At 36.0% G+C, this 16,466-nt stretch overlaps 1 protein-coding gene across 1 annotated transcript in view; it reads right to left on the bottom strand.

The window, feature by feature from the left end:
• The window catches only part of LOC144436360 (solute carrier family 4 member 11-like), a 66,456-nt gene extending 50,463 nt beyond the window's left edge, over positions 1 to 15,993 (bottom strand). Inside the window, exons 1-2 of the mRNA XM_078125144.1 lie at positions 15,988 to 15,993; positions 15,401 to 15,595 (exon numbers count right to left, since the gene is read on the bottom strand). Of these exons, the coding sequence (XP_077981270.1) occupies positions 15,401 to 15,587 (187 nt within the window). The 5' untranslated portion in view covers positions 15,588 to 15,595; positions 15,988 to 15,993. The remainder of the gene's footprint in view (positions 1 to 15,400; positions 15,596 to 15,987) is intronic.
• Between the last annotated feature and the right edge of the window lie 473 nt (positions 15,994 to 16,466).

Below are 16,466 nucleotides of genomic sequence, written 5' to 3'. Positions count from 1 at the left end.
ATTTGTGTACAATCAGAAATTGAATTTCAATAATTTTACTTGAAAACCCTTCCTTTCAGCATTAGCCGTGGTGAATATGTAGCTATCACACTGCATTCATGATTCAGGCAGCTGCTTTCACAAATTACAATGACAGGCAATTGATTTTCCAGAAATAACAGATGACTTTTCAACTCAACTTCTTTCCACTTCCTTTGCGAAACATATCTGCCTCTGAAGCTTCTATTGAAATTGTCTGAAAACATTTCTGAAACACACGCGGTTTTATACATATCTGCTGTGCGTGAAATACTTCAACTGATTGATTGTTTCAAGCTTTATATTCGTCTTTTGTTTGCTAATGGAACTTCTGTATTTCAGTTTGAATAGATGGATTTGCTTTCATTGATGGGGGACAATATAAATCTGCTGCAAGTAATGCTTTTATCACTATATAAATATACGGTCACAATATTTTATTTCAAGAATGCATCTCTGTGGTTAATGAAATCTACCCAAGATTTCTTTCAATCCCTTTTCTGGGGGTGGGGGGTGGGGGGTGTCAGTTTGGTGTTTTAGAGTTGGGGGTGTCTCTGCCTAAATAATACCTCCTTAGATATAGCCACTGTATAGTTTATGGACAGCTTTCATTCCCACGTGAAAAACATGTAGTAACTCATCACAATGTGATCAAATATCATGAAAAATGGATGAATTCTGATGGTGTTAAATCATTGACCCAAGGAATTATGGTTTATGATAATCAACATTTCAACTTTACTACAATGTACTTCTACATCCCCACTATGCACAGTACCTAAACTACTGTTTCTTTTGCATGGAAAGTTGTCCGAGGGTGTTACACGAGTAAAACACCAAGCCTAAATCACTTTTATAGCTATAACTTGTTGCAGAAACAAAATATACATTATCATGTATGTAAACTGAATTAGCTGCATTACTATACTCACTCAATAGTTTGATACAATCAGAGTATCTCTGAGTCTGAACATATGTCTATGGCACACACCAGCTGGTGCATCATAGTAAAACATTGAACAATTTCAATCAGTATTCAAGTTGTATGCAATTGAAACTAGTATTTCGGTCAAGGTTATTATACAATGTATGAACGCTTCACTGAAAATGCATATAGTCTACAGATAGTGGAGCTTAACACAACTGACGACAAATATATAAGCTGTGGACATAACAGAGGGAAGACTTCACTCATAAAGCAATTTCAATAACTCAATCAATCAATCATCATATTTTTATAAACTCTCAAACTCCAGAGCACTGTTAACTTCAATTTATTATAATTATACATAGATTCTCATATGCACACGGTGTGACAGCCAATTCCAAGTATATGAAATATATCAATCAATCAATCAATCAACCAGTCAATCAAATTTACCACAAGTCAAACTCCAGAGCACTGCTGATATTGTATCCTGTGGTACGGATACAAGTTTAAACCAATATGTATGCATTGTTAAAGTGACAAATGGGTATTTATTTTTAAGACAGCTCTACTATGTTTTCCTACTTGAAAAACAATTTGAAACAGCACCGACCAAGTCCATGCTTCTAACTCTAGGTTAATCTGAAAATCAGTCTTCAGTTCCACTTTGGGACATGCTAGAGGCATGATGACAAATGTCAAAGTGGAAACCAGTTCCAAAGATTTGAAGCAACATGCGAATAATATGTGGGACCCATGTTGTACGCAAGTGATTTGTTTGTAATTTGTTGTATATTAAAGCAGATTCCCTTTACAGGTAGTGGTACTAAACTGTATGCTACTAAGTGTATGGCTGTTGAACATGTTTTTGTACTGAAGTCAAGTGATCAAAAGCAAAGTAAAATTTTGTATGGCTGTTGAACATGTTTTTGTACTGAAGTCAAGTGATCAAAAGCAAAGTAAAATTTTGTAGTTTTACATGTGAGAGTGAACTGGCAACCACTGTAGACTAAAGAGAAAGAGAGAAATAGGTTCAAACCTCTTGCTCTATTTGTTTGTGAGGATGTGCATTCAAGTCAATGAAGATTAGTTGTTTGGATAAATGGACCAAAAGATTGCCTGTACGATGACAACAGTGGGAATAATTTCATGTGTAAATAACAACTTGAGGCATGGTGAAAAATACACACCATATCCCCATGAGAAACAGCACACATGCAATGACCCCAAAACAAATTGCAAATACAACATTTATAAGTTGTAAAGCTAGAATCCATCAAATACAACAAGACACCCCCCTTCCTCCCCCCCCCCCCCCCCAACACATATTTGATGACACACTGTACTCCTATTCTATTGCTACTCCATTTAGACATTTCAAATCAAGAAGTGGGGTGACATTTATATTTCCTTGAACTTTTTTTGAGAGTTATGGTACAGAACATTTTAGACAAATTATTTTGGAGGCCTAGCTGTGAATGGCATATGATGCCTGTAACACTACTTAAGAGTAAGATCACTAGATAAAGCCGTGTGAAAACTAATTTATTAAAATCATTCAATTTTAAAATTCATCATGATCATACTGGTTTCTATGTACAATACATCAGTATAAGTAATAAAAATATATTACAAAATGTAAACTTAAAGTACACTATCATAAAATGATATATGTACACACACATGTCAATACACACATGTGGAGATAATGTATAATTAATATTTGGCATATATACACAAATTTATGTAACCGAATGAACTGTAATTTCCTATAAGAAAACAGTATTTACAGCAAATGGTTACAAGTGGAACTTTTACGATTTTTTTTGCCTTTAATTGCTAGCTGTAACTTGAGCATTAATTTTTTCAATCAAACAACCATCAATATGTTCCCTATCATTTAAAAAATACCAATAATTAGACAATGTAGATCAGTTAGGGGTCAAATTGTACCAGCAATTAGTATACTAACAGGTTGAAATTGTTATCGCATTGGGGCGCTGATTATTGGGTATGGACCCAAACTTCAATTTCATTGGATTTATTGTACCATTAGCACATTCACCCACAGGTGATTCAGTCTTGATCAGCGTGTGCAATATTCAAGTAAGTCATTGTACATGTATCTATAAAAAAAAAGTTTCACAAAATGTTCCAGTTGCAACCAGTGCAGCTTTAAATTAATATGTAATAGTTTACGGTTCAAATGCTGAATAGCATTTATTTTTAAGTTCTGTCCTCATGTGATATCATTATGAAAACCTTTCATCCAGCACAAGCGATAACATTTCCAGGAATCTACACTGTCTGATTATTTTTATATTATTTTTGCAAGTTATGCTACCATGAACAATAACATTTCTTTAGCAATCCAATATCCATATGAACAATTTTCTGTGTTCATCACACAAACACATTTTAGAAGGGAAAAGCTCTTGAGGCATTTTCTTTCATCTGTATGAATATCTATTTTCATGATCAATGCTTATCTGTTTCACAGTTGGATTAACTAATTATGTTATCATGATTACATATCAATGAAGTCATCCTTTAAATTTTAATAAAGTCTCTCCTCTGTATTTTTAAAGTCATTCATCATTACTGGGACAAGCCATTAAAGAAGCAAGTCCACTTGTTATCAAAGAGTACCAATATTTACACATGTGATGATGGGCTCTTACATAACACAAGTAAACAGTGTAGTTCACAGCGTAAGATCATTTCTAAGGAGTGGGTCAATTGAGGCAAACCTTATCTCCGTCTTATATCAGTTGTTATCAATTTATTAGGCTATTATAAGTAACACTACAAACAGCTTTAGAGATGCAAACAACTTTTATGACACCCGTTTTCGTCAGGCAAGCCCGCAGGTTTGTTGCACTTGGACCGTTAATGGCTTGTGAATGTCATGTCCATTTCATTTTTGAGACCTAGTGAAACGACAAACTATGACAAGTCTCAATTGCTCAAATGACATTACATGTATTGCTCTTTCCTGACGCATGAGGGCGCAAAACAATATCTTTCAAGTCAACATGTTCACGTTCAATAATTGTGGACTGGCTTTGACCTAAATCAGCCCACTATCGAATATTTATGGCCCAGTAGTATCTTCTACTAATAGCAGTAGTATCTTCTACTAATACAAAGCAAATTCTATCATGTGAAGTCGTCATTCAGTAATCTGATCTTACCAATACTATGTGTTTGAGAGACATATGGTCCATAAACAACTCAATTTTTTGGACTCCAGCTTAAGACAATTTTACGACACTTCTCCAATTTCATATTTTTTGATAAAACTATATTTGATATTTGAGAGAATGTCAGACTCTGGCAACTATGTTTAGCCATATCCTTTATTTACAGTGACCTACATGAAAGTAGAAATTCTCACCTTTTTTTCTATAGCTTACCAATAAATTTGCGCATGCATATGCAACACTTGAGGGCGCTAGTCATTATTTTCCCCATATGGAACTCTCATACAATGTACCCATGAAAATGTAATTCAATAAATTACAAAAAGTTGTGTAGAAAGATTGTTATTGTACAAGCAATAACAAATATTTTACACATTGGTTAATGTTTTGCCATTTTGGAGTTACAAACGAGGATTTAGTATTTGTTGTTTCGTATTGTTTTTTCAAGCATAAAAAGCATAGTAGAATTGTTTCATGAATTAAAAATCCCAAATAAATACCCATTTCTCATCCATATGGCCATTTTAATATTGATTATTCTAGTCGAGCACACAACAGTAGAAATTACAACTGCAAGCTATAGTTTATATCAATCAAAATGCACTTGAAAACACAAACACACATGTACTACTAATTTTACCTGTCGTCATTTCAAGTACAATATAGTTGTGAAAAAATCATGATCATGTTTTGGTCTTATGGTTCAACCACGTTTTTCAGCAATGCTAATGGTGGCACAGTCATCACAATGAATGTCATACATATAAAAGTGCAACTATGGCTGGGTCTTGCAAAACCACCTCTCTCACTCATCATAATTGAGTCTTTCTTGCCACTAGAGGGAGCACTTCTAAATCTTTATCCACCTGTGGACGATCAGCCTAACAATAACATTAACAAATAACTGATTCACTATATAATTTATTATTATTTATGGTCTCTTTGTAAAACCAAACGACATGAAAAACTGTTCTGCCACCTAAAAAAATGCAATAATTGCTGGTCTAAAACTGATAAATTCAAACCATTCTGAGTAGCACACTATTCATCCATTACACGAGATATATTATAAATTTTCCCTTTTTTTAATCGTCATTACACAACATCACACCTCCAGTCCTTGTACTATTCTTGGCTGTCTTGTTAACTTCCTCTAATTACAAGTTCCTGTCGCACACATAGAGACCTTCCTTTCAGTGAATTCAAAGGCTTCAGTACGGTTTACCGTGTAGCCAAGTTTCTTTCCTAAATATATCCCAATAGAAGGTTGTATGAAAGCTCGTCTGGATACTAACATGGTCGCTAACTAAACCATGAGTGGCGGTCACAGGTGTAAATTTTCACAATACTGTATAGGAACTAGACTACATTTAAAGCTGGCACACATACACTATAGGTGCTTACCATTAAAATAGCCATATGTTTTAGATGAAGATTGGATATTTATTTTGCATTTTTAATTTATAAAACAATTTCATCATGGATTCCTACTTGAAAAATCAAAGTGAAACAACATTGACTAAGTCCATGTTTGTAACTCAATACATTGCACACGGAAAACATTGACAGTGTGTAAAAAGAGTTTGTTATTGTACAAATATAAGCAATAATATATATTGATTAATTCTTTGCATTTTATTGAGTTACAAACAAGTTAAATTAGCATATGTTGTTTCACAAGTATATTTTGACAGAAAAATCCTAGATTTTGTATGAATTGATAAATTATTATTTTCACACACTTCACCATTATGCTTGCTCAAGTCTCCAGGCTTTACGTCATTCTTTAATTGGCTAAGATTTTTTTTTGACTACAGAACTATGCAGTTCTTCTGTATGTACATGTAGGGCCTAATGATATTAAGCTTGAGTGCCGGGGTGATTGCGAAACAGTTGCGTGTGTAAATGTGTAAGCCAGCCCTGAGACTACTATAGTAACTGGGGAAACATAAAGAGAAAATTGGACATGAAAAAGTACAAAAAAAGTGAATAGTAAAGATCTATCTGCCAGTTGTATTATATTGAATCATCTTGTAACCGAAAAGATCTTGGGATTTCAGGGGTGAACAAATCATTTTGTGAACTGGTGGTCCCGGGACCAGTGCCTTAAAAAATCCAGTGATCCTGCTGAAAGAATTAGTGGTCCCAGGTCCCGCTAATGTGAAACATTAAATCTTACCTATGAAGCTGTATATTCAGATGACTTTTTAACATAGTTATCAACAGTAAGGTACTGGTCCAACGGACCAGACAAGGTCAAATTTGTGTGGTCCGCCCCCCAAAAAAAATTGCTAGTCCCGGACCCAGGACCAGTGGATTTGTTCACCCCTGGATTTGACGTCACATATAGCACTAGACTGTGGGCTTAGTTTTAATTATAAACATAATAAAGAGAGACCTTGAGATTTGATGCTATGGATACTAAAGTAAAAAGTGAACAACAAACTCAAAATATTTGAAGAATATGAGACTTCAAAAAAATCCCAAGGTACTTGTGGTACCAGACTACATTGTGCTGTGATGTGAGCAGTAAGTGACTCTAAATAAAACATCAATACATGTTTATTATGTGTCTAGCTACTTATTCTCATCTTAGCATAAGATTATTCTGTAGTTCTCGCACTAATACTTTGTGCACACATACACACACATGACACACAGATAGCTCTGCCCACATGGTCAAAGTCCCTCAATCAGCACAAAAAGTTGCTCATCCAATCAGTGTTTAATAAACCCCAATTGTTTGGAAGTAAACAGTGTGTAAATAGCATCCTGAGCTCACAAATTAATTATACATATTTGGACATTACATAACTGCCTCAATAAACATTAACTTTTTTTTTTTGTCAATGACCAGTGTTGGTGGCTGTGGATCAATTTTAAATTGCATCTCATACATCTCATCATGCAGGATTCTAGAGTAAGGACATTGACTATACCTGAATGTAAATCATAACAATACCATATAGTGACTAGACTATATAACTGCTGACTCAAAGGATTATATAACTGTTCCAAAAATTGATGAACTCAGTTCTATAAGTATTCTAAGTGTACCAGCATGAAACATTTTCCCTCATTGACCATATGTTGACAAATTGATATACAGGTAGTCGGTTGTCTCAAAATAAATTTTTGTTGCCAAACACTATCTTGAAAATATGCCTACTTGCATTTTTTGACTATGTACGCTCTCCAATCTTTCTCAACAGATTGATACACTATTCTGAACAGAAATATGTGACCCCCCCCCCCTATGGCCAGGTTAGCCTAATGAGGGGTATTTGATGTGGTGTACTTGTTCCTTTTTATAAAATAACATGTTATTTTTCTGAAGTATACTTGTTTTTATAATTTGAAATGCTATCAGTAAAAAATTTTATGACATAACTAACTAGTTGTTATAGTTACATCATACATACATATATTATAAAGATACTTGTACCATTGTCCAGCTCTACCTCATCTAGTTCTATTCCTATCACAATCATTTCCATCGAATAGTCAAATGGATTTCTCTAGCACAGAATTCCATTTTAACCACCAACAGCAATAGTTTATGTATTAATTGATATAAATGTGATAACGTTATCGCATTCTCACATCACTTACATTCAAACTGGAAGTTGATGAGTTTGCAGTAAATTGCAGTGAAGTAACCAATTACAACCACCTGTCGGTGTGGTGATGGATTACTACTGACGTGCGCTGTTCATCACTTCGCCAAACAGGAGATTTAGCTAGTTTTCGATACAATTTGTCCATTTGACTGTACATTAGAAAAAGGTTCGTACAGAACAACTACACAGAATACTACACACTATAAATATCTACCCAGTATCAAATAAGAGATCTTGAGATTTGATGCCACGGATTATAGCACTACAGACTACTTGAATGCACCACTGAATGCAGAATAAATGTATAATTATTTGAGCTCACACATTTTCGCGAACATGCGCTCTTATTTCTTCCTCTTAGACGATGCCGTAAAAGAGGTTGTGGTTTATGATGATGAGCTCAGAGGGTACATTTACATTTTTAGTTGAATGTACATATCATAATTCATTAATAATTTGTCAGTTCAGCAAATCAATAAATCACCTCACTGTACTTGACCTGTTTATACGATATCGCAAACAAGACAATGAATGATATCAAGATGAGGTGTGTGGAATACAAATAAACCTTGATGATAGATACTCATAATTTGTGTATATATATCATATGTAGTTAGCCAAAGGGCTATGCAATCAAGTATCTGCTGTGCATGAAATTAAAAAACCCACAAATTTTTAATCCCCAAGATCCACTTTTTTTAATCACAGCTAGTAACTACATTTTGTAGCTGAGTCAGCACTATTACTACATGATAGACAGCCACATGTGTATCATAGGTCCTGTACTTTGCCTGGCCAACCACTGATGATTTACATCAAGGTGTACAGTATGAATGGCTGCCCTCAATCAACATCTCTGTTCAGCACCAGCTCATATGCTACATTGCCTTGTCAAATATGAACATAGAACATGTCAACAGCAAAAACCCAAAATGTAATTTACCTAAATATCATTGATATACAATTAGCAGATACCGGACCACTTGCAACTTGTTACTGTTATCTATTTATTTATACAATTTTACATGTAAAACACAAATTTTCATCAGTATGGCCTAGACGAATTAACCAGCAGGGCATTTAATTTATATATCATTTCTATTCATACCCCAAGCAGTTACTGGATATATGCTGGTTATAATCTTGACTTACAACCCTGTTACTATGGCAACTGTACCTCTTAGTCTATGACGTCAATCCATTTGCTTCTTTCTTCAATGCCAACTCACTTGTGACATGACACCTGATCACATTTGTGTAAACTTACGTAAGACTGAAGGCAAGTGATGTACCACAGCCAGGTAAAAGCTACAGTGAAAGTTGCAGACATATAATGACATACCTGACATAGACATAGAGATACGGGAGAGTAGTCACCAAATTCCGCATCTACCACAAAGATAGCTACAATATTCCACTGATTTTCAATTGGTCTAACAGACTACCACCCTGTAAATTTGGTAATCAAGGTACAAAGTTTGCTAGTCCATCATCAATCTGATTAAAATACGATGTATTGTACATGGCGGCGTGATTTCTTTTTGGCTGTTTCCTTTTAGAGTTTTTTTTCTTTTGTAAGCGCCTGTTACATACATCTGACACAATACCGTGGGTTTTCCCGAGCCACAAGAGCATGCTAAGTGAATTCACTCAACAAATGAAAACGCGTAATGCTCCAAAACATGCGGGTACAGTACTTCAGAACGCTCTATTTGTAAAGAGCAAGAGCTCAGAGTGCAAACAACAATGTTATCGTTATTGTTCGGTGGTTCTCTTTCTTCCAATTTCGAACGTAGAGTTTTATTATTGTATAATGGATTTTGATTGGCTACTTGTAAATACGAGATTGGGTACGTACATAAATTCACTGCATGACAATCCAAATGAGAGCTAAAAAGGTCTTGGGACCTTTGTGTACTAATTGTCTGTCCCTTTCTCAGTATTGTGTTGACAGAAGTCAAGTACTCTTCAAATACACAGTCAATTAATCAGTAAATTATACAATCGTCACAAACCACGACCGTTTTACGGCACCGTTTTTAATAAGCCGGTCCCTACTTTTATTTTGAAGTGTAGTGGTAGAAATAATAACTCTGGTTTGCGAGAATGTAATACAATGTACAGACATGATAGTCTCAGACAGACCTACATGTAGCAGTATGTCTCTTGACGTGATCTAATCTAGGATTGGAATGATATCTGTATTTCAGTGGCATATGATATACAGTTACATGTATGCTGACATTATGTGGACCAGTCAATGCTAGTCCAACCTCAAACTGATTAAAATCTAATGTAGTGTACGCATAGCGATTTCTTTTTGGCTATTACCTTTACTGTTGTTTGTTCTTTTGTGAGTGCCCATTACATACATCTGACACAATACCATAGGTTTTCCAAAACTCAACCTCATACTTACAAGTAGTCTTGCTGCTAGACGTTCGGGCTTTCTTTCGATGCTATAACTATAAGCGAACGAAGTTCGCATGTGAGGGCCTGCCCGAACAGTCTAGCGAATGTCATTTTCAGACCGGACATTCCATTGAGATTACATTGAGTGGTGGGTTGGGCCATCTATGCATATATATACTTTAATATATTCAATAACCTATGACCTCGGGGAATCTCTGCATGAAAGTGTTGACAAACACATTTACGTCATTACTATGGCTTATCGGTTTATGGTAATTGTGAGTTTGATGAGTGTGTAGACGTTGTCATTCACACATTTCAGTTAACGCATTGGTGGTTATTTATACAGGCCCCTCCTTAAGATGAATATGCATGAAAATTTAGCTATTGTCCTCTGTTTGTGCTTGTCGCTAATACGGTTCTCTGATTGGCAATTATTTATATCCTGATGACATTCGCTAGACCTCGGATGTTCCATCCTCGATAGCGTTGTTCGGCTGTGTGTCGTATTTTATCGGAAGAACATCCGAGGGCTAGCTGATAGACTAACTTACAAGTAGCTAACCAAAATCTGTCTTACAATATAACACTCCACGTTAGAAATTGCAAAGAGAACTACAAAACAATGACGATAATATCATTGTCTGTGCTCTGTGCTTGAGCTCTTTTCACACAGAGTGCTCTGAAGTACTGTATCCGTATGTTTCGGTGCATTATACATTCTCATTCATTGAGTTAATACACTCAGCGCCCTTGTGTGGCTCGAGAAAACCTTTAGTGTCAGATGTATGTAATGGGCACTCAAAAAAGAACAAACAACTGTTGAACAGTAAACATAACATCCAAAAAGAAATCATGCCATGTACACTACATCAGATTTTAATCAGATTGGTCAAACTTGAGTCATACAATTCATCAGGTGTTTGGGGGGGGGGGGGGGGGGGAGAAACCACGTTCAGATTGAATTTGTCAATGAGAGATGTCATCAACTAGGACCAGTCAGCCTAGGAAGCCAGGTTTACATCTAGTACTTGTCTGGATGCCAACATGATCTCTAAGTCTAAATCACCAATGTGGTCTCTAAACCACAAAATATCGTAATGATTCCATATAGGGCCTAAACTAACCTAGTACTGATGCAATCCACCCTCTTGTACTGGGACTAACCTAGCCTGACTTTAGGCATGCAAACTTAAACAGGAACGAAAAATGATGCTGCTTTTCCTTAAAAGGTACATTTCTTTGTGCTTGGGGACTCGGAACAGTCATGTTCACAAACCTAGCAACATGCAACCCTAAATAGTAAAGCATGGCAAATCTGGCTAGAAGAGACTTGCTGTAAAATAGAGTGAGGCATTCTGGGAGACAAACAAAATTAAGAGCTGTACACACTGGCATGGTTCATTCCTACAGTACAGTCCCCTCTGGGCTGTGCTTGTTTGGGGGCAAATAAAAACAGAGCAATAAAATCTGGCTTTGGTAAATCTAAAATAATTTTTGTCAATAAAAACTTGTTTTGGTCGAAAGCCCCACCCCAAACTAAAAGAATAACATTATCTGTATAAATGATCCTCACCTAATCATATATATTTGTTAGTAACAACATACATACTTTTTTCAGATTACAATGTAACAAACAACTGTACTTTAATTTTTAAAGTGACAGGTGATAAGATGTAGTATTTCTGAAAACATGTTTGTTAACCAGACAATATATGGCAATGATAACGAGATTTTGTCTAGCTAAACATTAACATGATTAAGATACTTGACAAGCCAGACAATAACGTAACAGTGTATCAAGATTTGTGCTCAGCCAGGCGCCAAGTTGTTTCTACCCATCTGGCTTCCATTATACATAACTTATAAGACAATGCCACATAACTTATAAACCAATGCCACTTATGATTTTAAAATATAATGTACTTCTGAGGGTGATATCACAGTAATTATCATCAGTACACCTTTCTGTACTTTGAGCCAATCTTTGTCATTAATTGCCATTTCATTAGTGTATCTTTCCCATTAGGGGAACACTATTATTTTTTCTGTTTCTCATAATTACCCGATCGACCCAAATTTTCAGCTCCAACATCAAATTAGAAAATATTTTTATTTTTGCCCACCCTTAATATTTTGCAAACAGCACCCTCTCTGGCAAGAATAAGCAAGAGTGAGGCCTGACAACATCACCTACATTGTACAGTCATGGCAGAAATGACAATTGTTCACAAACAGAGCATTTCTTTCATGATGTAAGTTATTACAATCACCAATGTGGTCTCTAAACCACAAAATATCGTAATGATGCATATAGGGACTGGACTAACCTAGTACTGATGCAATCCACCCTCTTGTACTGGGACTAACCTAGCCTGACTTAAGGCATGCAAACTTAAACAGGAACGAAAAATGATGTAGGTTTCTTTAAAATAAAAGGTACATTTCTTTGTGCTTGGGGACTCAGAACAGTCATGTTCACAAACCTAGTAAAAACATGCAACCCTAAATAATAAAACAAGGCAAATCTGGCTAGAAAAGACTTTGTTGGAAAATAGAGTGAAGCATTCTGGGAGACAAACAAAATTAAGAGCTGTACACACTGGCATGGTCAATTCTTACAGTACAGTCCCCTTTGGGCTGTGCTTGTTTGGGGGCAAATAAAAACACAGAGCAATAAAATCTGGCTTTGGTAAATCTAAAATCATTTTTGTCAATAAAAGCTTGTTTTGATGTTTTGGTTGAAAGCCCCCCCCCCCCCCCCCCCCCCAACAAAAAAAAAAAAAAAAAAAACTAAAGGAATAACATTATCTGTATAGGCAATCCTCACCTAATCATATATATTGTAACAACACACATACTTTTTTCAGGCATGTCATCAGATTACAATGCATGTAACAAACTACTTTAATTTTTGAAATGACAGGTGATAAGATGTAGTATTTCTGAAAACATGTTTGTTAACCAGACGATATATATCAATGATAACGAGATTTTGTCTAGCTAAACATTAACATGTGATTAAGATACTTGTCAAGCTCGACAACGGTAACAGTGTATCAAGATTTGTGCTCAGCCAGGCGCCAAGTTGTTTCTACGCATCTGGCTTCCATTATACGTAACTTATAAGCCAATGCCACTTATGCTTTTTTTATTTTAAGATATAATGTATTTCTGAGGGTGATATCACAGTAATTATCATCGGTACACCTTTCTGTACTTTGAGCCAATATTTGTCATTAATTGCCATTTCATTAGTGTATCTTTCATTAGGGGAAACGTATTATTTTTTCAGTTTCTCATTACCCGATCAACCCAAATTTTCAGCTCTGACATCAAAACTATATTTTTATTTTTGCCCACTCTTAATATTATGCAAACAACACCCTCTCTGGCAAGAATAAGCAAGAGGGTGGACTGGCTGGGGGACTGAGAACATGCCAATTGTGTAGAGAAGCTCCGAAAGGGCTTACTACCAGGAATCCAATAAAAAGAAGATAGAGAGGAGGGAAAGGAGAGGCAGAGAAACAAGAAGATGATTTTTTAGCATTTTACTTATTTGTTATTTTAAATCGACCGATCGACCCATAGATTCCATTAACAAGTAATGAGAAACATTAACATAAAAGAGGGTCAGGATTTGCTCTTTATCTGCCACAAATTGGTGCCATAAAAAAAAATTTATGACAATACATCATTGCAGCTCAATAATAACAAGGTGTAGTGACAAATGGCTTGAAGCAATGATGAATGCACTGAGTTTGAGTTTGCCAAAAACATCTTTTGAAACGACGAAAATTTTTCACTCCCAAAAGTACTAGAAATTGTAACTTAACTTTATGCAATTCTATGAAATCACATCATATAGACAATGTTTGGTTCTAAAGAAATGAGTTCCCTATTTGCCAGCGTTGAAAACTGCTATCATAAAATATTCAGTCAGTGTTAAACCATCGAATACATTATTTCTGCCTACTCCATGCAATGGCCCATAGCGACTGCACAAGATCAAGTTCATGTTTATCTGAAATGGCAGGTAATTGTAGCTGATCTAAAATCATGAAATGACTTCATTTCCTGGATTGGTGTTCCCATTTATGTAGTAAACTAGTAACACTCTGTATCAAGTCCAAACAAAAGTTCAAAATTTCGACCAGTTTCACACTGTACTTAACTTTACAATGACTTCATTGACGTATGTCGTTCCCTAACCTTAGGCTGTAAAGTTTTATCTAGTAAAGGTCATTCACCCTTACAGTAACTATAAATCAATAATTCTATTCAATGCAAAAGTTTCCAGGAGTTTGTATTGTTTCTGCTGAATGACAGTTCAGGTAAATGTCATTGTTTGCGTCTGAGATATCCTTAAGATTACAAAAGGGGTTATGACACAAATCAATCATTGGACCATCACCTTGCCATGACTTCCCCACATGGGTTACATTCTCTCAACTGCTTGTAAACTGTACATAGTTAATGACTTGAAATTGAATGTTGCATCATGTTGAATTTATCAGCACTCTCAACAAAAAACAGGAATAAATCAGTCAAATTATTACAACCAGCAAGTAAAAAAAAAATTAACAAATTATAATTAAAAATAATGCTTTTGGATGACGACACTAGTATACATGCCAAATTTCAACAGAATTCATGATTATGATAGTGACCAGTACTGATGTATGTGTGTAAGATCCAGTCAAAAATGAGCTTCTAACTGTATGTCATGTTATTGTTATGTAAATAATTGGCTAATCACACATAATAAGACAACACAGACACTGACAACAGACACCGTCTCAGTCTGAGAAGACAAAGAAATTGTCTTACATGTAATAAATCTACAAGAATATTGAACATGTTGAATTGAGCTGAAAACCACAGTCCCTCTATCACGATAGCGCCTAGCTAGCCTAGAGGGACTGTGAATGTGATAAAACTTTCACACAACTCATATACATGCAAGCATGCAAAATTCTTGTGATTATTCTTACCTGAGTCCGAGTCAAAATGATGGGCAGACAGTTTTATGCCGATCATTTCGCTGGAACCCCCGAATATATCGTCGCCGATCAAAGACGTTCGTCGTCGACCTTGCAGCTGAACGCCAGAGCCTGCTGACATACCGGCGACACTCAGCCTTCGACCACTTCGGCTATGACCACTACTACCACTACCACCCATCCCCGCCACCGAACTTTTACGACTTCGAACATTACCTGAATCGGTCTTGACTTTGCTCACAGATCTAGATTCGGCTGATAAAACACCATTGGCAGTTGCACCGTTGCTTACTTTCTTATCGTCTTTGGTGATAATTTCAATCATTGGCAATTCAGTCACGATACTAGCATCTTCCGTTTGCGTTTCTTCTGGCGTTTTATCGTCTGAACCATTTTCACTCATTTTGTTCGCTAAAAAATAATATTTTGGGATGTGAGAATAAGGAGCCTAGCTCCGTTTCCTCACAAGTTCACACTTCGATACGTTGACTAAGATTTTGAATACATCATCATTACATGGCAATATTTTTTTTTTCCAAACGTTGATATGGAGAACTTGATTCGACTCTGGATTCGATTCGTCTGCGACAGCCTGCTGTTGGAACAATGACGCAAGCGCTCGTGAGAGCATGCGAAATTTCGAACAATACAAATGCTCAAATGATGGTACAATAACGGCAGGTTCAGTTATATTGGGAATTCACTGAACATTGTCTTGCCAATATATTCTTAACATAGTCAATTCTTTTTGAGAAGTGACCTAATGAGTGCGACAAATTTGACAGCCCATTATACGTACATACCCAAGTTCGAATCACCCACGTTGTTACGATTATGACGTCAAGAGCTCCCTATGTTATTGGTTGTTACCGTCAAGGAAGTCAGTCAGAAGGCCTTCAGCTGCCTGCAGGATGTGGTTATTTTTATACCATGTACCAATGCAAACAAAATCATTACATTATAGTGTGGGGGAGGGACAACCGCCCTCCGATCTGGTAAGGCATTGTATTCCTGGTAGTTCTGAGTCCCAGACACTATTTCAGATACATTTAGTCTAAAAAGAACCTATTTACGTACGACAACCTTGCTACACTATACATACAATCTTTAATACAAAAACACTAGGGAAAACATTTAACACAGCATTATAGCATACACCAAACTATGACACGTCCTCACACCCGGGCCTCACACTATATGACAACACTCATTAACCATGGGGGGGGGGGGCGGTGTTACATAAGCATCGTCATGCCAACATAATATATCTACGTCGTATTTG

This window comes from Glandiceps talaboti, chromosome 6, assembly GCF_964340395.1.
Source record: "Glandiceps talaboti chromosome 6, keGlaTala1.1, whole genome shotgun sequence".
Lineage (NCBI taxonomy): Eukaryota > Metazoa > Hemichordata > Enteropneusta > Spengelidae > Glandiceps > Glandiceps talaboti.
This window is presented reverse-complemented; position numbering and strand designations above follow the sequence as displayed.